The following is a 26,908-nucleotide window of genomic DNA, read 5'->3' on the forward strand; positions in this document are numbered from 1 at the left end:
CTTTTAAGTTATTGATTGTATTTATAGCTGTCAACATTGGGATTTGAAAAAACTGGAGATTTCGCCCCACCCCCCTCCCCTGCCCCCTCCCAATGTAGTCTCCTCCCCCTCGTATGTATATATTTTCTGTTAGGATGTTTGTTGACAGCTGCTCTCTGCTGAGCTGCCTCGTCGCTGCCATCTGCTGGTCAAAACCTGTATGTACCCAAGGACTGGGTGAACTACTAATTGCTACATTAAATTAATCAGATACCTGGTTGAAAGTGAAATGCTGTGTACATCCCTGCATTAAATGAATGGAAGTGTCAATACGGGAAAATATTTTATTTTAATACGGGAGAATCCCGGGGGAAAAGGGGGGGTTGACAGGTATGTTGTATTTGCCTAAAGCGTTGTTAAAATTAAATTAAATTAGCCGATAGGCCTGGCTGAAAACTTTATTAACAGATTGCAGAATGGGTACAGTACAGTACAGCTCAATACATACAATTGTTAAGGGGATGCAGACCAGAGAAAGACTTTCGTCTTGTTTACATCAGGGTCCCCCATTTTCAATTCATCGTAACATATATGACATACATGACATACAGATAGACAGTACTGCTACATCTATACATTTATGACATACCAGATTTGCAATTACAGTACTGTTTGTGATACAAAAAGAGTCCAGAAAGAAAAGAGTATATACATTAGGCGTAGAAACTGTACATTGGATTGGGTAGGTGGGGGTGGGGGGGGACTGTACATTGGAGGTGGTTGGGTGGGTGGGGGGGGGGGGGGGGGGGGTTGGGTAGGAGGGGGGGGGGGGGTTGGGTAGGAGTGGGGGGGGGGGGTTGGGTAGGAGGGGGGGGTGGGGGACACTGTACAACTGTACAAACAACACTGTACATTGGATTATTGACAAGACCATACTTGGTAATTTACTGTACATTGGAGGGGGTTGTGTTCGGACATTTACAGGGGCCAGTTTCGAGTTGCAGTCTCCCTTAGGTGTTTTTTGAGAGTGTTTTTGAAAGTGGGTAGTGATTCACATTCCTTTACAGCTTTGGGTAGGGCGTTCCACATTGATGTGGCATAATTGCGAAACGTGTTTAGTCCCTTGTTTGAGCCGAATCTGGGTTTAACATGATTTGTGGAGCTCCCTCTGGTGTTGTGATCGTGGTATTCACTGACCTTTGGGAAGTATTTTGTCATGTACATGGGTACCTTGGTCGTGTAGTGTATCTTGTAGACCAGGCCCATTGCAAGTTGCTGTACTCTGTCGTCTACTCTAAGTCATCCTAGGTTGTCAAAGTGGGCAGGGGTGAGGTGGGTTCTAGGAGTAAGGTCAAGCAGTAGTCTGACCAGTTTGTTTTGAGATGTTTGTAATTTTGTTTTTAGCGCCTTTGAGGTGCTTTGGTACCATGAGGTGCAAGCATAGTCGTAGTACCCTTGAATGGCTTATATGGCTTACTTGGATGAACCTTTAAATACGAAACAGCCTCGGTGTTTAAACTTACCTGTCAAAAGGCGTCCATTGTGTGCATTTTGGGGGACGTGCCGGTGGCGCACCAAACATGGACAGGGGGTGGAGATATGAAGCCAGACAGGTGTATTGGATCTTTGTTAACTACAGTAGACAGAGTTATGCGCAGCATATAGCTTCTCCTTGGGATGTAAGCATTATGATCTTGCCTTTGTTTTGGATATACTACTATTGTGTTTTTTTTTAGTGTTCCAGTTCACTCTTCAGCAGCGTCGCCTCGGGCACCTGTCCCACCGAGCCTGACGGAATCCCGACAACACTCCGATTTCTCTATGAAAGGAACGTAAATACAATGCATTTACATACTGAAAGAAGGTGTATTTGGCTCCTATTAGCGGACAACGGTAAAGGATTTACATTGTTCTTCTTGACATCATTTTGAAAAGAAAACACCTGTTGTAGCCAAACTCCGTGCCTGTATAAAGTGATTTTCGGAGTTGTCGCACCACCACTACGCCATCACCAAAAGTACCAGGCTGCCTTTTCTGTCTCAACTTTGAAATATATTTTCAATAAATGCTACTCGATCATATTTAATTAACCAGTTGGTGTTGTGTGAGAGACACCTGCGTGAAGTGAAGACAATGTTACCGGCCTGGACCGACGCACCGACAGCATGTTTGGTACTATGGACCCTCGGTAAGTTTTCTATTTTTCTTTCTTTGTGTTGTACAAACGTTTTTGGCTACTATGCTGTACTTATTTGGGTAACACAGTAGACTAGCATATCCTTTTATCTTTGTTGCTTTTGGCCCGGGGGAGTGGAGATTTGATTGAACGCTCATCATAGACATGTGGTCCAGTAAGTAAGTAAGTAAGTAAGTATTTATAAAGCACCTTTCATACATGTTATGTAGCTCAAAGTGCTGTACACAAACATAGGCATATATAAGGATAAAAGTAATAAAGTCACAGTGATCAGTTAAGATCAATGTTTAAAATAAAATAAAAGATTAAAATAGAAATAAATAAATAAAAAATAAAGATAAAAGTAAAATAAAATAAAAGCATCACATTAGTAAGACAACAGTAATAAAAGTACGGCAATAGGCAAAGTACAGTAAAATAACGTTTCAGTAAAAGATCAGTACATAGTGAATACATAGTAGGTTGGCAGCTATCCTCTCCAGTCCCAGAAGCTACAGGGGGCGGGGCCAAGCCCTGCAGGGATCTACATTCTTACACCACCAGATGTCGGTGCTGATAATAGAAAACTTTGTAATAATTATAGGCATTTTTATTAAGTAAGTTCTACTGTGTGCAAAAGGAAATGATTCATCTTTCTAGTCTTTATACAATTAATGTTTGATTAGGTTGGCGTTAAATATACTTTAAATCTGATTTGGCTAAAGAGACTTAGGTCGCAAATTGTGTGTGTGAATACAGACTTTGGGTGCTGGGTTCACACAGAGCTAAATTTACATATAGTAGGTTGTCAAGCAGCTGGAACAATGGAGCTGAGTAGATAACAGGTTCCTGTGACCTGGTATTGAATTGTAAAACAGAAGTAATAAGCTTATTTTAGACTAATCTATTTCTCTGATTTGGAACAATGCCAAAGAGCGGTGACATTCTTTAGTTTTAGTAAATATGAATCACACTTGGGGGGGCCTCTTGCCCAATCTTTCATTTCCTGTTTGTTTTATTTATTTATTTTGAACCCAGTTGCTACTTAAGTGGTTTTGTTTCTTTTTTTCAGTTCAAACTCTAATGTAAAACTACAGTGTTTGGTACTGACACATAATTAGGTATGCGAGGCCTAGCTATTCTTATCGACAAGCACAGGTATGATGGGGTTTACTGTCAGTCATCCTGAATGAACAGGAAAATCGAGTATAGCAGCCTGGTGTTTGTCTAGCCCTGTGTCTCCCTTCTTCCTGTCCTCCTCTCCTGCAAAATAGGTCACGAAAAAGCACACATTTCCCCCTGTTGACTAGAAATCTGTGGTGGAAAGTAACTAAGTATGTTTTTGCTCAAGTACTGCACTTAATAAGTACAATTTCGAGCTACTTGTACCTTACGGAGTATTTTCATTTGAGGGAACTTTATACTACTCCACTACATTTCAAGGGAAATATTGTACTTTCTACTCCACTACATGTATCTCAACCCATCAGTTACTAGTTACTTTGAAGAAAATGATTTTGCATAGAAAACACAATATAAAAAATGTATGAAGATTATATACTTTCACGTTTGAAGCCTGTCAACTTCAAGAGGGCGTAATCAGAGCAGCATAACTGGACCACATACCACTTTAACACAACCTTTAATCAGAGCAGCATAACTGGACCACATACCACTTTAACACAACCGTTAATCAGAGCAGCATGACTGGACCACATACTACTTTAACACAACCTTTAATGAGAGCAGCATAACTGCACCACATACCACTTTAACACAACCTTTAATCAGAGCAGCATAACTGGACCACATACCACTTTAACACAACCTTTAATCAGATCAGCATAACTGCACCACATACCACTTTAACACAACCTTTAATCAGAGCAGCATGACTGGACCACATACCACTTTAACACAACCTTTAATCAGAGCAGCATGACTGGACCACATACCACTTTAACACAACCTTTAATCAGAGCAGCATGACTGGACCACATACCACTTTAACATAACCTTTAATCAGAGCAGCATGACTGGACCACATACCACTTTAACATGACCTTTAATCAGAGCAGCATGACTGGACCACATACCACTTTAACACAACCTATAGAGGTCAGTGGGTACACAAACGTCATGTAGAATGTGTACTTTTACTTTAGAATCTAAGATATTTGAGTACATTCAATAGCAAATACTTCTACTTTTACTTAAGTAGAATTTGAATGGAGGTCTTTTACTTTTACCAGAGTACTCATTTATCTGAGTATTTCTACTTTTACTTAAGTAAAGGAACTGTGTACTTCTTCCACCACTGCTAGAAATAAAAGGGTCTCTGTGAGAGAATGGTGATTATGAATGCCTCTGTGTATGTGTGTCAGTGCAGTGGAGAGATGTGTCCTTGCCTCAGTGTGCTCGGGAGTGAATGGGAGAATTTATACACAAGGGGCTGGAATCCCTTTATCTCTTATACTGTAATAATTAATGGGTCAATTAATGAGTAACTGAGAGCTGTTTGTTTACCACATGATTCAAAGGGCAAATGTTTATTCTCCCCGGTGTGTAGTGGTGTGCTTTGCTTTTCACACACTCTTTATTCACATGGTTTTATCTTCAGATTTCTTTCTCTCACACAGTCTTCCTTGATGGATATCTAACTAACTAGCCTCTCTCTCTCACGCATACTCACTCACGCAGTCACTCACACTCTCTATCTCTCTCACACACACACACGCATGCATACATACATACACTCTCTTGCTCATACACACAAACTAATATTTAACACACAAACATATTTGGGCTGCTCGATTATGGCCCAAAAAACATAATCACGATTATGTTGGCCAATATTGATCACAATTATTTAACACCATTAGTCATTGATTTTGGAAAGATAATGCATTTATAGAACTCTTTAACCCTTTCACAACCACACTACAGAAGGTTAACCTTTCACTACCACACTACAGACCGTGTGATAGTGAAAGGGTTAACCTTCTGTAGTGTGGTTGTGAAAAGGTTAAACCTTTGTCGTTAACCCTGTGTAGTGAAAGGGTTAACAGTGGAATTCCTTGAACTTTAAATATAATTCAACAGAAAAACATGACCTGGCTAAAAGGCTTTGCTCCATCCTTTCTTGACTCTCACATTCTCCCCCCACTCCCCCTCTCAGTGACTTGTGGGAGCACCGTGTTCGTGGAGCCCCCTCAGCCCGTCGCTTCCCTCCGTACGCTGGCAGAGGGCGAGACGCGGCTCCCCTGTCACTACCGGGTGGACGAGGGCGAGAGCGTGGTGCAGGTGACCTGGAGCAAAGAGCTACCGGACGGCAGCAAGGAGCAGATCATCACTGCCCACTTCTCAGAGGGGCGACACACAGGTAGGAGCGGGACACAGGGGTAGGAGGGGGACACGGGGGTAGGAGGGGGACACTGGGGTAGGAGGGGGACATGGGGGTAGGATGGGGACACAGGGGTAGGAGGGGGACACGGGGGTAGGAGGGGGACACAGGGGTAGGAGGGGGACACGGGGGTAGGAGGGGGACACAGGGGTAGGAGGGGGACACAGGGGAAAGGATAGTTCACAATTTTGGAACCCCAGCCATATTTCCTTACTTGCCTATTGAGAACAAGCTGTTGTCTGTACAAGCTGACTGAAGTAACTGAAATCTATGTCTGCGCCACGTTTCAGTTCGTTTCAGTCAGCTTGTATAAATCTGTTGTCTGCACCAGGTTTCAGTTAGTTTGTCAGCTTGTATAAATCTGTTGTCTGCGCCATGTTTCAGTTAGTTTGTCAGCTTGTATAAATCTGTTGTTTGCTCCATGTTTCAGTTTGTTTGTCAGCTTGTATAAATCTATGTTGTCTTGTCTGCGCCATGTTTCAGTTAGTTTGTCAGCTTGTATAAATCTGTTGTCTGCGCCACGTTTCAGTTAGTCAGCTTGTATAAATCTATTGTCTGGGCCATGTTTCAGTTAGTTTGTCAGCTTGTATAAATCTATGTTGTCTGCGCCATGTTTCAGTTTGTCAGCTTGTATAAATCTATGTTGTCTGCACCAGGTTTCAGTTAGTTTGTCAGCTTGTATAAATCTATGTTGTCCTCGCCATGTTTCAGTTTGTCAGCTTGTATAAATCTATGTTGTCCTCGCCAGGTTTCAGTCAGCTTGTATAGACAGGAGCTTGTTCCTATTGACTTTGCATTAGTTTGGCTAACTAGTTGGAGCTGCCGATATCCGGTATGAAGAATGGCATGGATTGCGCTGAGAAAGGACTCCACCGATTGTAGGGAAATATTCAATATATTGTGATTTAAAAAAAAATTATCGCAATATCGGCTCCATTTTATTCTGACGTTGTAACCGTGAATTAGTTCACTTTTGCAAGCTCTCCATCGCCAAATACAGCGTTTATACAGCAGAGGGCACAATCGCCATTTTTGTATGCAGTACATTTGTTTGGTGCAACACCGCGGCGGATTTCTTTGTAGCGTAGTTGTATTGAATCATATCGTCCCTAACCGATCCACCACATTTGGTACGTAGGAAAAAGGTCAAAACGTAAGCGTTTTGAGTAGAGGTGGGCATAGATTACTTTTTTTAATCTAGATTAATCTATCTGCAATCCTGGATTTAATCTAGATTAAAATGGCTAAAAAAAAATTCAAAATATGTGTGTTCTACCCAAATAATGACCAGAGGAGGAGATTTATCCTCTCCTCTTCATCTGAGGAGTCACTAGCTGTTCTATCTCCTTGTTCAACAGCATGAAGTGTTTTTTTTAAAACCAGATTTATCGTAATTTTCTGTGCCCTTCCTTTGATGCCATTTCCATTGTTACACTGATATTGACAGCTCTCTCCAGTGTCAAATCACTCAGTCAGTAGTTTCTTCTGTGCACCTTCATTTCTTAATCCACACACAAACCTGTCTCTCAATGTGTCTTTTAGTGAATCTCTAAATTCACAATGCTGCTCACTGGTTGCTCACACACAGACTGCTGCAGAAGCAGGTTTCTCAACAAATTCAGTGCAAGCTCAGTGTAACAGTTCCATGAATGAATGAATGAATGAAAACTTTATTTAACAGATTGCAGAATGGGTACAATACAGTACGGCTCAATACACACAATTGTTAACACTTTCTCCGCCGGAAACGGCTTAAGACGGGTTTCAAGTTCATGCGAATTCTGCCAGATCACGGTGTACGACGTTATTCTGATCATATTTCATATTTTCGCCATGGTATTCATATTTCACTCACGGAGGATTGTCTGATGCTGCGGGACTCAGCACAACTCTGCAACGCTTCAATACTGCCACCTGGTGGCTGATCGGCGAGTTGCCAAACCGGATATGCACGTTGGAGCTCGGTCCGTCCACTAATTCCGTCTGGCCACTCGTTTATCGTCGCGGGACTCAAGACACACACCGTGGATATGGATCGTTGCCATAACTCAATAATCTACATGATTTGGGCTGTTATTATTATTATTATTATTATTATACAAACCGGAAATGGATCGACTCGATCCCCATCACATAACTGGGATCTGTTTGCTCCAGTATCATCGCCCAACGCTAAGAGGAAGCTGCCGTGAGTTTCAGCGTTTTTTATTATTATTAACCATACAAACTGCTCTGATCTATATATCACCCATACTACATGAAGCATTTAACGACTATCACGGAATTATAAACGATAGTAATGTCAATTTAGCAATACAATTTAAAAAGTTATAGCCCTGCAAAGAAGGTAAACATCTCCATAGACTTACAGTGCTGGCAGTGCAGGGCTGTACACTGCGATGATATCATCGCGAATTGCCCCTTTAATTGGCCGTTGCGATTGGTAAATATTATCTGGGGGCGGGCTTGCGAGTAGTGCTTTCAAGCCTTGGATTCGCATTTCACTCCTAAATTATCCAAGGCGTGTGATGACGCGATGACGTCACTCACGCGAGCTGAGCAGTGAGCACTCAGCAGGTATGATCAGCGGGAACAATCGACTGAGCACTCACTCTGATAGATTGATTGATTGATTGAAAACTTTATTAACAGATTGCAGAATGGGTACAATACAGTACAGCTCAATACACACAATTGTTAAGGGGATGCAGACCAGAGAAAGACTTTCGTCTTGTTTACATCAGGGTCCCCCATTTTCAATTCATCAGGACATATATGACATACATGACATACAGATAGTCAGTACTGCTACATCTATACATTTATGACATACCAGATTTGCAAATACAGTACTGTTTGTGATACAGAAGGAGTCAGGAAAAGGGAGTATATACATTTGACGTAGAAACTGTACATTGGAGGAGGTTGGGTGGGGGGGGTTGGGTACACTGGGATATTGACAACCCTACTGGGTAATCTACATTGGGGGGGGGGGGGGGGGGGCACACTGTATATACAAGCAAAACTGTACATTGAGGGGGGGGGGAGACACTGTACAAACAAACAAAATTGTACATTGGACTATTGACAACCATACTAGGTAAATGACTGTACATTGGAGGGGGTTGGGTTAGGATATTTACAGGGGCCAGTGTTGAATTGCAGTCTCCCGTAGGTGTCCCTTGAGAGAGGTTTTGAAAGTGGGTAGTGATCCACATTCCTTTACAGCTTTGGGTAGGGCGTTCCACATTGATGTGGCATAATTGCGAAACGTGTTTAGTCCCTTATTTGAGCCGAATCTGGGTTTAACATGATTTGTGGAGCTCCCTCTGGTGTTGTGATCGTGGTATTCACTGACCTTTGGGAAGTATTTTGACATGTACATGGGTACCTTGGTCGTGTAGTGTATCTTGTAGACCAGGCCCATTGCAAGTTGCTGTACTCTGTCGTCTACTCTAAGCCATCCTAGGTTGTCAAAGTGGGCAGGGGTGAGGTGGGTTCTAGGAGTAAGGTCAAGCAGTAGTCTGACCAGTTTGTTTTGAGATGTTTGTAATTTTGTTTTTAGCGCCTTTGAGGTGCTTTGGTACCATGAGGTGCAAGCATAGTCGTAGTACCCCTGAATGAGTGCTCCTGCCAGAGTCTTCAGGGTATTCTTGTTTACCAGAGAGGAGATCCGGTACAAGAATCGAGTTCGTTGGTTGACTTTTTTTATTACATTGGATGCCATTTTGTCACAGGAGAGATTAGCCTCTAGGATGGAACCCAGGTAGGTAATTTCATCTTTCCTTGTGACAATATTGTCACCCACTGTAACTGAGAAGCCGTCGGTCTTGCTGAGTTTGTTATTTGAACTGAAGAGAATGGACTCTGTTTTGCCCATGTGTAATGATAGTTTGTTATCAGCGAGCCATATGCAGATTCTGCCTAGTTCCGAGCTGAGGGTTTTTTCAACCTGTAACTTGTTCTTGTCAGAGACCAGCAGGGCTGAGTCGTCCGCAAACAGAAACAAGTTGCAGTCACAAGCTGACTACATGTCATTTGCATAAATTAGGAACAGTAGCGGTCCTAGTATGCTTCCTTGTGGAACACCACAGCTCACTGTGAGGGGGGGGGATAGGGTACCGTTTACCTCCACCATCTGTTCCCTCCCCTCAAGGTAGGATTGCATCCAGCTCACTGATAGACTATCAAAACCAATTGCTTTTAGCTTGTCAATCAGAATGGAGTGATTGACCGTGTCAAAGGCCTTTTGTAGGTCCAGCATGACCATGCCGCAGTATTTGCCTGCGTCCACCTCTTTGATGTGGTCGTTCAAATAGAGAAGGCATGTGTCAGTGGAGTGGGATGTTCTGAAGCCAGATTGGAATTCGTAGATTAGATTTTTTTCCGCTAGGTACTTTTCGACCTGTTCGTAGACTATTTTTTCCATGACTTTCGAGATGGAGGTGAGAATAGAAACAGGGCGGTAGTTGCCTGGGTCTAATTTGCTGCCCTTTTTGTGCAGAGGGGTCACCCTCGCAATTTTGAAGTCCTTGGGGACGTGTCCCTGTTTTATGGAGAGGTTTATTATGTGTGTGATGATTGGGGTGATGGCGGCTGCTGAGTCTCTGAGGAATTTGGAAGGGATGTTGTGTCTGTCTGATTTAGCTATGAAGAAAAGTAAAGTTAGTATTGCTTCATATTGCTTCGACCTCCTATAGTGAGCCGAACTGAACTGAACTCAGACACACGGAGAGAGCTGCGGCATCTGCTCCTCCTCCAGCCCTCTCGCACCCGTGGCTGTTGTAAACACTGGGACCTCGGTGAGCCTGCCAGCCGGCTAGCTACTGATAGCTATCAACAAATGCTCCAGTAAGTCTAGTAGTGCATGATAGCTTGCGTTAGCTTACTGTTCAAAACGAAACGTCCCATTAAACTAAATAGTTCAGATAGCTCCGTCCTGATATCAATGTCTTATAACACTGAGTCGATGCGTATTCGAGCTGAGGGCACGCTGAATATAGTCAATAGGGACCAGCTGCAGCACCGGAGAATCCTGGCCGTAGCTGGAGGCTACAGTATAGGGCCCAGCTGCAGCTCCGGAGAATCCTGGCCGTAGCTGGAGGCTACTCAGTACACACAGACAGTGGAGCTGGTTGCATATAGCGAGCATTTAGACTTGTTGCGTGGTGGCGATGTCTCGCAGATAATACAACTACAAGTATGATTATATAATATATATATTTTATTAAAAAAAAAATTATATAAAATTATTTATTTTTTTTTAAATCAAAAACAATCGATATAAATAATGGTAAAATTTAAATTTAAATTTAAAAATTCGCCCCTAAAAAATATTTTTTGCCCCTAAATTTCTCATTTAGGGGCAAGTGTGCCCCTAGTGAAAAAGCTTAGCGTACAGCCCTGCAGTGATCAAACATTGATGGATATAAGCGTGGCAGAGAAAGTGTTAAGGGGATGCAGACCAGAGAAAGACGTTTGTCTTGTTTACATCAGGGTCCCCCATTTTCATTTCATATTGCTCCACATTGTCATCAAACGGTCCAATATTTCCAATAACCCAAGCCATTTCTGTTGTAAACACTCACGATAGTCCAGTCGATCCTTCCTTTAGTGTGTAAAGTGGATTTCCTCCTCTTGTAGATCCTTCCAAGTGCCGCCTGAGCAACGTGAGCTAACATGCTAACTCGCTAAGCTAACGTTAATATATGGTAAACAAAGCTCCCGATGGACTTCTTCTTTCTTGCATTGCGCAGATTCAGACGTCCTCATCGCCGAATTGTGTTATATCCTGAGGACTTCTTAACCTCACCTGTATAACAATGATTACCGGACCACTACTTTAGTTTGACACATTATTCTGACTACAGCTCCGGTACATACTTGTGCAATCACTTCCCGGTACCACACACAGCGTCACGCTGGGAACTACGGCAAGTATTTAAGGACAATACAGACCCAACTTTGAGAAATAGATTAACGGCGTCAATTGTATTATCGCGCGATAATAGTCTCGCGTTAACGTAGCACGTTAACGGCCCAGCTCTAGTTGAGATGTACCATTACACCTGTCATTTCTCATTTTGAGGACCGAACATTCTGATGGCAGTTTGAAAGCTATAGAATTCAAAGATGGAATTCTTTTTTTTGTATCCACTTTTTCTCTTTTTATATTTTTTTCTCCCATCCCAATTTTGTATGATCCAATTCTTCCCTCCCCTGTCTTGAACGTTGCTAGACTATGCCTCCCACTGGTCGGCTGTAGTGAGGATAGAAGCCTTGCATCATGTGTCCCCTCCGCCTATTCTTTATTCCCAGCGGAAGAGTGCTGCCGAGTGCTTCCGCGTTTTCCCTGATTGGCTGCGACACGCCCCGCGGCAGCCGCAGAGCGGAGCGGCAGAGCTTGCGGCATTATGTAGCCGTAATCCCCGATGTTTTTCATTCGACGCTTAGCTCAACTGGTATGCCGCCGTGCTGTGGAGCCTGCGGTGCGGTTGGTCACAAGTTCGAATCACTTCAATTTCCTTTTTTTTTTCTTTTTTAGCTTTATCATCTCTCGCTATAAACGTGCATTCTTCCGCTGGTTAAGTTTAGGCATTCTTTCGGAGTTGGTTAAGGTTAGGGAGGGTTAAGGTTAGGCATTCTTTCGGAGTTGGTTAAGGTTAGGGTTTGTCACAGAGAATGCCTGTCTGTCTTTCTTGACGTGGAGGATGCAGCCTATTTCCGCACTGCCGCTCTCTCGCGCTGCCGCGGTCACATGGCCAATCAGAGAAACGCGACGCACTCTTCTGCTGGGAATAAGCTACACGCGTCCCCTCCGGTACACGAGGAGGCAGCCTGTCTCATCTTTTCACCGCAGCAGCTCGAACTCTCAGTGGCGAGGAGTAACGCGTGGGAGGCTCACGCTGCCCCCGCTACTTCCTGTTTCCGCCGCACCGGCGTCACCCAACCGACCTGTAGGAGTCGCTGTCCACAGCATCCAATCCCCACCCACCGGCTTTCCCACCCTCTAACACTGCCAATTGTGTTAGTATGACGGCCGGCCAAGCCGGTAGCAACGCCGAGAGCTGGGCTCGATACCAGCGTCTCCTGCGTTAGTGGCGAGCGCCTTGCCCACTGCGCCACTCAGCCACCCAAAGATGGAATTCTGAGGAGACATTCGGAAAACAAAAGTCACACCTAAGTGGTTGATTTGAAAGGTACATTCACACGTACAGTATCGAGTCTTTGCATAAATCAAATGTATTTGTAAGGCCCGACAACACACGTTAATGTCCCCATGGGCCGGACACGTCTTCTTTAAACAAGTCAAGAAGAAACATCACAATAAATCAAGAACAAAACAAAAAACACCATGAAATCCAAAATAAAATGTAAACATACCCCACGCGAAGGTAAGGAAAAACTCACTCACTGCATTGGTCCAAACCCACGTTCCAATACTACTATGTTGTTGGAGCATTACACAATTAAAATAAACTTTATTACACACAATGGTATAGACACAGTAGAGCAATATAGCCTTAATAATACAACCTCAAGTCAAGAGTCACTTTATTGTCCCATCAGCTGGGACATTTTCAGCCACAGACGCACACATACATACAGACATGACGCAACTGACTCCAAACAAAGAAGATACACAATAAAATAAGTACCTGCACAGCACATATATATAGTATGACCAACAGACCAAGTATCGATTATCGTGTCTGACATGAATCATCTGACATGAATCAGGTTTTGTATGTAACATTATGTTCATACCACAGTTTATTTAATGAAACGTGTCGAGGTGCAGCCTTTTGAAGGACGCATGCAGCCGAGACCTCCCTCTGATGTGGTCCACCAGGCTTTACCCTCCTCAACAACGATGCTCACTGTCATCACCAGACCGCTGCTGTGTTCACAGAGCGTACATGTTTCCTTTACGATAACAAAGGATGAAGTGAGTCAGAGGTGTGAATTCTCCATTACGATTATTACCATGATACTTGGGACACAATACCATAGTATTGTGTTCTTAATGTTGCGCGGGACCTTTAAAGCGTGGGTTCTTAAATGATTTCAGTCTGGGAGACCAGCGGAAGACATTAAGTCATTGTCGTCTCCCCCCCCCCGTCGCTCTGGGACACAGACTCATTGAAATAATGATATGATATATGATACCGGTAGTAGCCAAGTGAAATATACCAGTAGTCTACTCTGAGATCCAGGAATATGCTTGTGAACCAGACCTAGATTTGTACTGTTCTTCTCTCACTTCTGTACTTATTAGTGCTGTCAATCGATTAAAATATTTAATCTGATTAATCGCATGATTTTCCATAGTTAACCCATTCTTTTCCGGAGCTTATATCCATCCTTGTAGCCTCTCTTCCAGCTCTATTTGTCTATGGAGATGTTCACCTTCTTTGCAGGGCTATAACTTTTTAAATTATATTGCTAAATTGACATTACTATGGCCCATTGAATGAATGAATGAATGAATGAATGAATGAGAACTTTATTTAACAGATTGCAGAATGGGTACAATACAGTACGGCTCAATACATACAATTGTTAAGGGGATGCAGACCAGAGAAAGACGTTTGTCTTGTTTCCATCAGGGTCCCCCATTTTCAATTCATATAGACATTTATGACATACACAACATACATGACATTTATGGCATAGGGACATATAGGTATTTAGTACTGATACATTTGTGACATAACGGTATTCAAATATACAGTACTGTTACCCCTAGATCCTGACAGAGTATATACATATGATGGGGAGGGGACTGTACATTAGGAGGGGGTGGGTGGGTGGGTGGGAAATCTCCTCATACGGCGGGGAGGGAATATATACATGCGGTGGTGAGGAGACTGTCTATTAAGAGGTGGTGGGGGTTTTGGGCATTTACGGTGGCCAGTTTCGAATTGCAGCCTCCCGTAGGTGCTCTTTAAGAGCGGTTTTGAATGTGGGCAGGGATTCACATTCCTTTACAGCTTTGGGTAGGGCGTTCCACATTGTTGTGGCATAATTGCGAAACGTGTTTAGTCCCTTGTTTGAGCCGAATCTGGGTTTAACATGATTTGTTGAGCTTCCTCTGGTGTAGTGGTTGTGGTATTCACTGACCTTTGGGAAGTATTTTGACATGTACATGGGCACCCCGGTCGTATAGTGTATCTTGTAGACCAGGCCCATTGCAAGTTGCTGTACTCTGTCGTCTACTCTAAGCCATCCTAGGTTGGCAAAGTGGGCAGGGGTGAGGTGGGTTCTGGGGTTCAGGTCAAGTAGTAGTCTGACCAGTTTGTTTTGTGATGTTTGTAATTTTGTTTTAAGCGCCTTTGAGGTGCTTTGGTACCATGAGGTGCACGCATAGTCATAGTACCCTTGAATGAGTGCTCCTGCCAGAGTCTTCAGGGTATTCTTGTTTACCAGAGAGGAGATCCGGTACAAGAATCTAGTTCGTTGGTTGACTTTTTTTATTACATTGTGTTGTGAAGGATCAGATTAAACCGAATATATATATTTATTTATGGATATATATTTAATAGTATTTGTATATCGTTTGATATCCCTTGTATATTCCTTGTACATATACACTGAATATCCCTTTAGTCTACTAACAGCCCATAATAGTTTCATTCTCTCATTGGACAAGAACTTGGCGCCAGCAGCCAAGCCCCTTGGTTCAAGTTCAATCGTGCCGACGAACATGTCGTTACTAGCCCGGTTCCGCATAGGAATACGTCTGGCGAAATACGAATGGTACTATTTGTTCACAGCGCATATATATATGGCGCAAGTAAAGTAGAACTTTCTTTTAGTCCCTTAGCCCTTAGTTCTTTACCCTCCAACCTAGTGGCAAGACGTTAAGCCTCACCCACGATACACGTGTGGTGCAGTATGGTCAACTTGGCCTCAGAATGGCATTGAGACATCGTGTGGATTAATAGTTGAATTGTCATAGTTTGGCACTATACCGTCGAGTGGGACGTATTTCTATTAAGTTAATAATAGTCTATTATGTATGGTGCATCGTTCGGTTAGAGTTGTACAGTGAGTAGTACCCCCATCGTTTCCTCGCGTTATCTAGAGTCTTAACCAGGCTGGGCAGACCACGTGTGGTGCTCTCATCCGAGGAGTTCTGGGCTAGGACGAGTGGACCTGCACATTGGATTACCTTACCCGGACGACGGCGAGCCCTACACGGCTTGGATTATCTACTTGCTTTGGGTGCTTTGATTTATGCCATGGATAACAGCCAACACTGGTGAGTGTTGGAACTACCCCCCGAGAGGAGTCCAGGTGAGACGGCGCTCTACCCCGAGTGAGGTCGCCTCACGTCTCTTCGTTGTGGACCGGCAGCTACCGTCTACAAGAGGGCCCAACTGTATTCATCTGTGGACCAAGGTTCTGTGGGCACCGTGTTCAGCACTCTGAATTCTCCCAAGAAATCGTTGGCCAGATGGGATATCGCCGGCGGCTCTCCTAACCCCCCCCCCCTACTGACTTACAACCAGCAGGACCCCCCCTTTTAGTATATCCAGCTATAATCATTAAGTACCATCGCTATAGTTCCCTAAAGAACCAGGTTGTATACTTGCTTCCTGCGTAACCAGAGATTGGACATTCAATGTTGATTTGCCTACGAATACTAATTTGCCTTACAAGTGCATTCAAATCATAAATGTCATTAAGTGAACGTTGTATATACCCTTTGCTATATATTAAATATTCGACTCATACATTTGTGTGGACTTGGTTTCATGGTGGGAAAGTGTTCATCATATCTATATCATGTACTGTGTGGCCAGTAGTTAAAGTACATAAAGCGGTAGTGGTTTAATGATACCATACTTATCAATACAGTCAGGGAATTGTACCCCTCAGTTACACATTGGATGCCATTTTGTCACAGGAAAGATTTGCCTCTAGGATGGAACCCAGGTAGGTAATTTCGTCTTTCCTTGTGACAATATTGTCACCCACTGTAACTGAGAATCCGTCGGTCTTGCTGAGTTTGTTATTTGAACCGAAGAGAATGGACTCTGTTTTGCCCATGTGTAATGATAGTTTGTTATCAGTGAGCCATATGCAGATTTTGCCTAGTTCCGTGCTGAGGGTTTTTTCAACCTGCAATTTGTTCTTGTCAGAGACCAGCAGGGCTGAGTCGTCCGCAAACAGGAACAAGTTGCAGTCACAGGCTGACGACATGTCATTTGCATAAATTAGGACGAGTAGCGGTCCTAGTATGCTTCCTTGTGGGACACCACAGCTCACTGTGAGGGGGGGGGGATAGAGTACCGTTTACCTCTACCATCTGTTCTCTCCCCTCCAGGTAGGATTGCATCCAGCTCACTGATAAGCTATCAAAACCAATTGCTTTTAGCTTGCCCATTAGAATGGAGTGATTGACAGTGTCGAAGGCCTTTTGTAGGTCCAGCATGACCATGCCGCAGTATTTGCCCGCGTCCACCTCTTGTTTGATGTGGTCGTTCAAATAGAGGAGGCATGTGTCGGTGGAGTGGGACGTTCTGAAGCCAGATTGGAATTCGTAGATTAGATTTTTTTCCGCCAAGTACTTTTCGACCTGTTCATAGACTATTTTCTCCATGACTTTCGAGATGGAGGTAAGAATAGAAACAGGGCGGTAGTTGCCTGTGTCTAATTTGCTGCCCTTTTTGTGTAGAGGGGTCACTCTCGCAATTTTGAAGTCCTTGGGGACGTGCCCCTGTTTTATAAAGGTTTAAAACGGGTTTTTATAGAGGTTTATTATGTGTGTGATGACTGGGGTGATGGCGGCTGCTGCGTCTCTGAGGAATTTGGAGGGGATGTTGTCATGGCCAGTGGCCTTGTTAGGTTGGAGGGCGCTCAATTTTTTGAGTACCTCATCGGTTGTTACCATTTCAAGTTTGAAGTCGTCTTTGTGGACCCCTAGGTTTTTGTAGTATGCTACTATGTGTTCTACCCCATAATGCCCTGAGTGGGAGGGTAGTTTGTTTACCAGTGTTGTGGCTATGTTTGTGAAGAAGATGTTTAAGTAATTGGCTACATCCAGCTTGTCTGTGATGAGCGTGTTGTCCGTCTTTATGTTTATGTTTGAGAATCTGGTTTTAAGTTTTTTACTGCAGCCTAGTTGATTATTGAGTAATTTCCAAAGTTTGCGGGGTTTGTTTTTGTTTTCCTCAGTTTTGTCGTTGATGAAATTTCTTTTTGCGGTTCTGATCATGGTGTTTACGTCATTTCTTAGTCTGTTTCTTTGGATTTTTAGTTCAACCACGTGGGCTTGGAGTTCACTGTTTGAGCTTTTGGAAAGCTTTGTCTGACTTTTATGAAGTTCAACATCAATTATCTATCGTTCAGGATGTAGGAACGTTTTACTTTTTCATTCACACATTCATACAATAATACGGTCTAGAGTATAAATATGTTATCGTTTTCTGCAGTATTTCATAGAACGTGAGATATAGCCATATCATACCTGATATATAGATCAGAGCAGTTTGTATCGAAAATGGTAAAGAAAAACGCTGAAACTCACCCCAGTCTCCTCTTACCGTTGGGTGATGAGCGTGGAGCAAAAATATCGCTATTATGGGATGTTGATCTAGGTGATCCAGTTCCGGTTTGTATAATACTAATATACGTCCAATCATGTTGTTTATTGAGTTATGGCAACGGATCGATATGCACAGTGTCTGGATAGAGTCCGGACAGAATAGGGGACGGACTAAGCACTTCCGGCCACTTCCGGTTTTGGCAACTCGCCGATCGGCCACCAGGTGGCGGTATTGAGGCGTTGCAGAGTTGAGCGGAGTCTTACAACACCAGCAAAGACTCCGTGGGTGAAATGTGAATACCATGATGAAAATATGAAATATTGATCTCAAAGACGGCGTAACCCGTCATTGGCAGATTACGCATCGCGCTTCGGCGGAGAAAGGGTTAACTCGCGATTAATCAAATTAATCGCTCTCTCACACACTCTCCCAGCTCTCTTTCTCTCTTGCCCTTTCCTCATCTCTCTCACACACACACACACGCACAGTCAGAAACAAGCATGGTATCAATGAGAGTATCGATAATACACCCGAGTGAAGTCTAGTAAAAAAAATTAAATAAAACGTTGACAGCCTTAGTACTTACTTAGTAAATAACTGTCTTTTTATTGCCATAACATAAAGGAATATAATTTCAGCTGAGTAAAAGGCGTTTGAATCAATTACTTGATGCATTTGAATGTCTTTCAGTCACTTCACTCAGTGAATTTTGCGATTTAATTGGAACCTTATATTAATTTATTTTTTTATCCACTTTTTCTCCCATTTTCTATATTTTTCTCCCATCCCAATTTCGTATCATCCAATTCAACCCTCCCCTGTCACGAACGCTGTTTCTTGCCTCCCACAAGCCGGCTGCAATGTGGACTAAGTCATACATAGCACAAGTCCCCTCCGGTACTTGAGGTAACAGCAGTCGCATCTTTTCACCTGCGCAGCTCGATCTCTCAGTGGCGAGGAGTAACGCGTGGGAGGCTCACGCTGCCCCCGACACTTCTTGATTCTACTGCGCAGGCGCACCAACCGACCTGTAGGAGTCGCTGTCCACAACGCCCGATCCCCACCCATCAGTTTCCCACCCCTAATACGGCCAATGTGTATTAGTACAGACGACCAGCTAAACTGAAAGCAATGTGGAGCGCTGGGATCGAACAGGCGATCCCAGCGTCTCCGCATTCGTGGCGAGCGCCTTGCCCACTACGCCACGTAGCCGCCCCCTTATATTAATTGTTTAAAGATAAACTTCCATTATCAGTGCAGTACGGTGGGAGAAAGTGTTGTGATATTATACTGAACTGATATTTTGCGCACACCTAAGGTGCTGACATGGCGGCTTCTAGGACACCATTTTGTCCCTCGGTATACAAGTTTAGATTCTACTCTGCCCCACTCACCCGTCTGAAGATGGGGCATATGTTGAGTGCTTTGGGATGGGTGTAGTTTCTAGTTTCAAGTTTGCTTTTATTTGTCACGTATAAAGTACATGTACATTACAGTTAAATGCTTGGTTCTGTATGAGCCCCTGAGAATGTGCTTCCTACAGTAACAAAAAGTAAGTAAAAGAGGAATAAGTCCCAACACTATACAAACTAAAGTACAACCTAAGTACAATGACGTATTGAAACAGTCTTGACATCAAACTACCAGACCTCCCATCTTTTATATACCTTGTCCATTTGTCTCTAGTGTATACACGGTATGTGACATCGAGAAACTGTCGGTTGCATGAAAGCAGACGTGCCGTGCCATTGTTTGGTTCCAATGATTCATTACATAGAAATGACTCCAGTATAGAGCGGATGTACCCTGAGTGCTTGCCAGGACTAACTCAAGATTCCTCCCCTGTGTGTGTGTGTGTGTGTCAGAGTCTGGGAGGGTGAGGTTCGAGAGCACCAGCCCCACGGAGAACTCTGCCCTGCTCATCCCCAACACAGAGGAGTCTGACGAGGGGAGCTACATCTGTCACATCTCCACGTTCCCGTCTGGGAACTTTGAGAGACGCATCGCGCTCACCGTCTGGAGTAAGAGACGCCTTCTTCAACCCCTCCTCTTCCTCTCCACCCTAGGCTTGCAGTGTGAACGTAGCCTATGTGTGTGATGGAGGTGGATGTTTCTACACCTCTGGGGAGGTTCCCGAGCCCCGGGTTGAGAACCACAGCCTTAACACTTTGATTGCCAGCAGGGGGTGCGCTATTTATCGCTTGAGTGCCAGCGCTTTAGTCAATGAGAGGGCGAGCACATTTGAACGCATAAACTATATCTTAAATTATGGCTATGTGTCTAATACGCCCGTCGCTTATCAATGACTTGCTTGCAGTCAACATGTACGAAACGGATTGTTTTTTCATCAGTACATTTCCGTTTTATACCGTTTTGAATATGAGTATAGTTTTGAAGATTTCTAGTGATTCCAGAAAAATCCGCGGAAATAGCCATTTACTGGAATACACAAAACACGTTGTAGTTTTTCGGCCTATTTATGAATAGTTTTCAAATAAACGCTAGATTATCGATAGTATATGTGTACTTATGCACGCTAGAGAAGCGGGCTGAAAAATCGATTATCTATGCCCTGGTCAGCGCTAACGTCATACACGCACACACAGCCACACACACACACACGTTGTGAAATATGTGAAAAAAAACATATGATTACCCCAAGACTGGTAAAATAAAGTCCTTACCTCACATCAGATGTTCTGCAAAAAGAGTATTCCAATTCCTGATCGCCATTCCAAATATTGATCGTTTATTGATCCAACCTCGAAACACATAATCCACGCTGCTTCCAGTCCCCTCAATGAATGCAATAGTCTCAGGTTACATTGCCTCAGAAGTAAAATCTGGAATCCGGAGTTTTTTCCCCCCATGCATTTTTATTGAGTCCATTCCAATGGGTGCAATACCATCCGGGAGACGATAGCGGGCGGTATTTGCCCTTTTCGAGCTCACAGACAGTCCCAATGATAACGTGAGGCTGGATTGATGAAAAATGAATGGATATCGATAATAAAAGAAATAACGATTAAATAACGAGATTTCTCGTTGGCACTCAATGTGTTAAAGGAACACGCCAACATTTTGGGAAATTGGCTTACCGTCTTCTCCAGAGAGAGACAAGAAGATGGATACCAGTTTCCTCTCTGTGTTCAGTAGAAAGCTATCTGGCTGCACGTTAGCCTAGCTTAGCACAATGAATGGAAGCGGACAGTGCCGGTTAGCCTTCGGGAGAGGTGTTAGTTGGACAATGCACTGTCCGCTTCATTTCGTTGTGCTAAGCTAGGCTAACATGCAGCCAGATGGCTTTCTACTGAACACAGAGAGGAAACTGGTATCTATCTTCTTGTCTCTCTCTGGAGAAGACTGTAAGCTAATTGACAAATGTTGGCGTGCTCCTTTTAAAGGCGAATAGCACCCGTTTTTAGAATTCACACAATGTTCTTCCTGTGCCCTATCATGGTTCGATCCGTAATGTATGAACACACACCACTCGTACACATTTTATGGCATCATACAGAGCCCCATTCGTTGTCTATGGAGCAGTCCCAGATTTTACATCCCAGTGACATCACGGATTGGAGGGTAATCTCAGATTTTACATCACGGATTGGAGGGTAATCTCAGATTTTACATCAGTGATTTCACAGATTGGAGGGTAATCCCAGATTTTACATCCCAGTGACATCGCTGATTGGAGGGTAATAATAATAAAACATTATTTATATAGCACCTTTCATACATGGATTGCAGCTAAAAGTGCTTCACAGCAAATAGCATAAAATTAACATACAGTTGACAGAATAAAAGCAATGCATAAAGTGCAGACATAAGAATAGGTATAAAAGACAATAAAAGTAGTGCAACGTAAACGTGCTGACATAAGAATAGGCATAAAATAAGTACAATAAGTACTAGTGTTGCTCGAAAGCATGTGATCTCAGATTCTCTGGAGAGAGTGGTGCGTGTTGTTCACAAACACTAACTGAACTGTCCTGTAGCGTAGAACATGTGCCCATTTCCCCAGACGGGTATCCCCCCAGGCAGGTACCGTCAGAGTCTATACAAAGTTAGTCTCCGTCTATTCATTGTCAGGAGACCAGCCTCAGGATTAAAGCCCCTTAGGCCTTACCTGTTTTTGTTTTGGGCTTTTTGGAGATGATTATTCATGTTCATATCAGTCTAGACTGAACCGTTAACGTTCATAAGAATACAATTTATTCTGTTTTACCATGGAATCTGACGGTTACGTTTTATAGTTTAACATTTGGTGTTCCGCAGTGTCTGACAGATTGTTGTTGACACACCAATTGACAAACAGTCTACATCTTGTACTCAGTGGTGGAAGAAGTACACAGTTCCTTTTACTTAAGTGAAAGTAGAAATACTCAGATAAATGAGTACTCTGGTAAAAGTCCTCCATTCAAATTATACTTAAGTAAAAGTAGAGAAGTATTTGCTATTGGATGTGTTAAAGTGGTATGTGGTCCAGTTATGCTGCTCTGATTAAAGGTTATGTTAAAGTGGTGTGTGGTCCAGTTATGCTGCTCTGATTAACGGTTGTGTTAAAGTGGTATGTGGTCCAGTTATGCTGCTCTGAGTAAAGGTTATGTTAAAGTGGTATGCGGTCCAGTTACACTGCTCTGATTACGTCCTCTTGAAGTTGACCGGCTTCAAATGTGAAAGTATATAATCTTCATACATTTCTTATTTTGTATATATTATCTTTTCTATGCAAAATCCTTTTCTTCAAAGTAACTAACTAGTAACTGATGGGTTCGGAAAAAGTAAGAATAAAAAGTACAATATTTCCCTTGAAATGTAGTTCCCTAAAATGAAAATACTCTCAAAGTACAAGTAGTTCAAAAATGTACTTAAGTACCGTACTTGAGTAAGAATACTCAGTTACCACTGCCTGTACCACACCAAATCGCTGAATCCCGCCGATAACCGTTCCTCTCCCGCCCCCAGGCTTACCCATCTCCTCCCTGGAGCCTGTGGTACTGGTGGAGGGCCAGGCGTACCGCGTGGCGGCCTCCTGCCGCGCCGTGGGCCGCCCACCCCCCCGTGTCTCCTGGGACTCCGACCTGCCGGGCCGGTCCCAGAACCGCACCTCGGAGGGCGGCGCCGTGTCCAGCTACTACTCCCTGCACCCGCTGCGCAGCATGAATGGCAAGCGGCTCGACTGCCTGGTCTGGCACCCCGGCCTGGAGCGCCCGCGCAGGCTCTCCAACCGCCTGGTGGTCCACTGTGAGTACTGCGAGGAGGCGTGGCCACAAGCGGCATTGGGAGAAGTACACCAGTTCCCTTTTTACTTAAAGGAACACGCCAACATTTTGGGAAATTAGCTTACATTCTTCTCCAGAGAGAGACTAGAAGATGGATACCAGTTTCCTCTCTGTGCGTTCGGTAGAAAGCTGTCTGGCTGCATGTTAGCCTAGCTTAGCACAATGAATAATTTCCCAAAATGTTGGCGTGTTCCTTTAAGTAAAAGTAGAAATACCAAGATAAATGAGTACTCTGGTAAAAGTAAAAGTCCTCCATTCAAATTCGACTTAAGTAAAAGTAGAGAAGTATTTGCCATTGAATGTACTTAAAGGTCCCATGCATTATAAATGGCATTTTCCAGTGTTTAGCATTGTTTCCTAGCAATGGGGGGATTATATCAATGTGGTCTGTGTCTCTAATTATCATATTGACTCATCAGTCTAATCTCGAGTTCACAAGATCTTCCCTCATTCAACGAAGCCATTCTGATTTGACTGTTTTGCTGAAGTGAATATGGCACTGATTGAGCTGATTGTGATCTGATTGGCTCTGTGGTTGTAGTCACCGCCCACAATTCGCTCAACAGAGCGAGTGGATTACTTCCTCAAACAGAGTGCCGAGTCCGACAGACGGCAGAGAACGAGCGAGAGAGGGAGGGAGATAAAGAGAGAGGGACCGCGCGCAGTAGTGTGTAGGGATAGGAATTGATAGATTTTATCGATACGATTCCATTATCGATTCTGCTTATCGATCCGATTCTTTATCGATCCCTGATCAATTTATAATTTAAATAAATAAATTGGAAATGCAACAGAACTAAGCTGGTTAGAATAACAACATGCAACTTGACATTTCTGATTGTCATTTATTGTTGAGCCCCCATGTCAGAAAAACACAAACTGTTAAAAAGAAAATGAACTATAGCCGTAAATTGTACCTAAATTGTACCTCATCCCATTTCTGCTTTGCACTATATAGTACTGTACATTAGTACACTGCATAGTATTGTATATTATATGGTAACTCAGAACATTGTACATATGTCTATACCGAACACTGTGACCTCATTTTCTTCTTCTAAACTACATGCTATACTATGTTATTTGATACTATCTTGTCTAGCACAGTCTCTGGAGCGTAACAGTAAGAAGCATTTTGTATGAAAGTATTCTGTACTTCTGTATGACAACTATTAAAGAAACTTGAAACTTGAAACTAAATAAAATGTATTTGAGATTCTCTTAAACTAACTAAATTCTCTTTAATTAACTAATTTAATCTATTGAATAACGACCTGTTGAATGTAACTACAGTTAAATATCTTAAACTAATTTAATCTATTGAACTGTAGTTGCATTCAACTGGTCGTTATTCCTCCGACTCCTCGGTCATCTGGTCTTTCAGAAGACCAGCGCGCGCACACCAGGCCACGTGAGCGGATCGGCGCGGCCGAGAAATCCGCTCTTCGCTCTTTAAAGCTTGGTCCGCTCCGCTAATCGCTCATGTTGACCCCGCTCCCAAGTCGCTCTCCGCTCGCTCCCCACTCACCTTGAATCGAGCGCTCCCCGCTCCCCGCGCCAGATCGCTCGGCAGTTTTTCTTTTTCTTTTTTGGAGCATGGTGTAAATGAGCTCAAACTACAACAGTCTACACCCCCTGGGCCCCTTAACAATTGTTTGTATTGAGCCGCATTGTAATTGTAGCCATTCTGCAATGTTAAATAACGTTGTTTATCCATTCACTAGTTCTATTAAGCGATGATAGGCTAGCCGAGCCACAATGCTATGGTCGCTGCCATTAACGTTAGCATGTAAGCTAACGTCAACAACAATGGCGTCGATACTTTTTTTAACAGGAGTGAGTGTGGGCGTCATAGATATCTATGGTGGGCGTCTCTACAGTGACGAAGCCTGAACCCTTCTCATTGGTTGAAAATGGCCTTCATGTTTGTACATCGCCATCTGTTGCTTTGGCATTGTACTGCATGTATATATTACATCAACAGTGTTAAACCACTGTGAGCGACCTGGAGTGGATTGGAGCGGAGGAGAACTCTCGCTCCGGACGTCGCGCCGACTCATTTTAAAACCCACTCCTCGCTCACGTCAAAACAGCCCGCTCCGCGCCCCGCGCCGCTCACGCTCCGATCCGCTCACATGGCCTGGCGCACACACACACGCACACACACACAGAGCTCCCTCCCCGGTCCCCGCTCGCCCCTGTCCTGTAAGGTATTGGCACGTGTTGCTACACGGATGTTTGTATGTTGCACGGTACTTCCTGACTTGCCTACTAGTAAACAACAGTCAACGTGATCACACGCTCTCCGTCTGGGTTTACACAACAGCTCTCTCTTTCTTTTTCTCTCTCTCTCTCTCTCTCTCTCTCTCTCTCTCCTTTCTTTGCAGTCGGGAACACTCGCGTCAAAATATCTTTGCATAGGTGGCCGGGTAGCGCAGCGGACTAAGCGTCTGTCTACCACTGCAGAGACACTGGTATTGAATCCGGCTTGGTCGGTCGTCATACTGACACAATTGGCAGTGTCAGTGGGTGGGAAGCCGGTGGGTGGTATTCTGGTTGTTGTAAACAGCGACTCCTACAGGTCGGTCAGGGCGCCTGCACAGCGAGGGAGGGAACTGGTGAAGGTAGTGTGATCCTCCCACGCGTTACACTTCCCCAATAAGAGTCCTTGCTGTCAGGTGAAAAGAGGCTGCTGACTAGGGGTGGGACGATACATCGATCCAGATCGATATATCGATCTATTATCAATAATCAAATAGGATCAATGCAACGTAAAAAGATCGTTCATATTGCGATACTCTTATTTTGAAAATCCCTCGTATCGGCTCGGATCAACAGCACACAGCATTAGCGTCTAGAGAGTCACTAGAGCAAGGCTAGTGTGCCTATTCTGCAACCCAAAACATGTCCCTGCTGTTTTATTCCGCCATGGGTCAAATGCATCTAACCTGCTTTGCAATCCTCGCCATTCCATTATGCCCACGTCGCGTTAAAGATAGAAAATAACGTTACGTTAGCGTAAGCTAACCCAGAGCCATAGGCAGAGAGAAGTGGGGACTGGGAAGGAGGGTGCATTCTCGAATAGCCCCACTAACAGGATCTGGCTGGTACTGCACCTTCGGACTCCCAATATGCCTTTTCCAGCCAAAATACAGCTTTATGTTTATTTGGATCCCCATTAGCCACAGCAGTGCTTGGGCTATTCTTCCTGTCTTCTCTGTGACAGTGAATAGGATATTAATATCGGAAAAAAAAGAAAAACGAACCAAAAACGGTGAACAGGAGGTCTATTTGTATTAAAAACAATAAATTGTTTTTCATTTAAATGTCTGGAAGAGCTCAAAAATAAAAATGTCAAATGATATTTCCATTGCCTTTTTTTTGTTGATTTAAGGGGAGACACTACAGGTGAATAGGGTAAGAAAATTAACTACCGGTAATAGATATCACAATGAAACTTCCCCAGTTGATTACTTATATTAAGACAAGACTTTTTTGTATTACAAGTTTT

At 43.6% G+C, this 26,908-nt stretch overlaps 1 protein-coding gene across 1 annotated transcript in view; it reads left to right on the top strand.

Annotated features, from left to right (window-relative positions):
* Nucleotides 1-1,590: 1,590 nt before the first annotated feature.
* The window catches only part of nectin4b (nectin cell adhesion molecule 4b), a 57,630-nt gene continuing 32,312 nt past the window's right edge, over nucleotides 1,591-26,908 (top strand). Inside the window, exons 1-4 of the mRNA XM_084327003.1 lie at nucleotides 1,591-2,167; nucleotides 5,334-5,537; nucleotides 19,978-20,133; nucleotides 23,081-23,359. Coding sequence (XP_084183129.1) covers nucleotides 2,113-2,167; nucleotides 5,334-5,537; nucleotides 19,978-20,133; nucleotides 23,081-23,359 — 694 coding nt within the window. The 5' untranslated portion in view covers nucleotides 1,591-2,112. The remainder of the gene's footprint in view (nucleotides 2,168-5,333; nucleotides 5,538-19,977; nucleotides 20,134-23,080; nucleotides 23,360-26,908) is intronic.

This window comes from Notolepis coatsorum (assembly GCF_963971535.1).
Source record: "Notolepis coatsorum genome assembly, chromosome: 13".
Classification (NCBI taxonomy): domain Eukaryota; kingdom Metazoa; phylum Chordata; class Actinopteri; order Aulopiformes; family Paralepididae; genus Notolepis; species Notolepis coatsorum.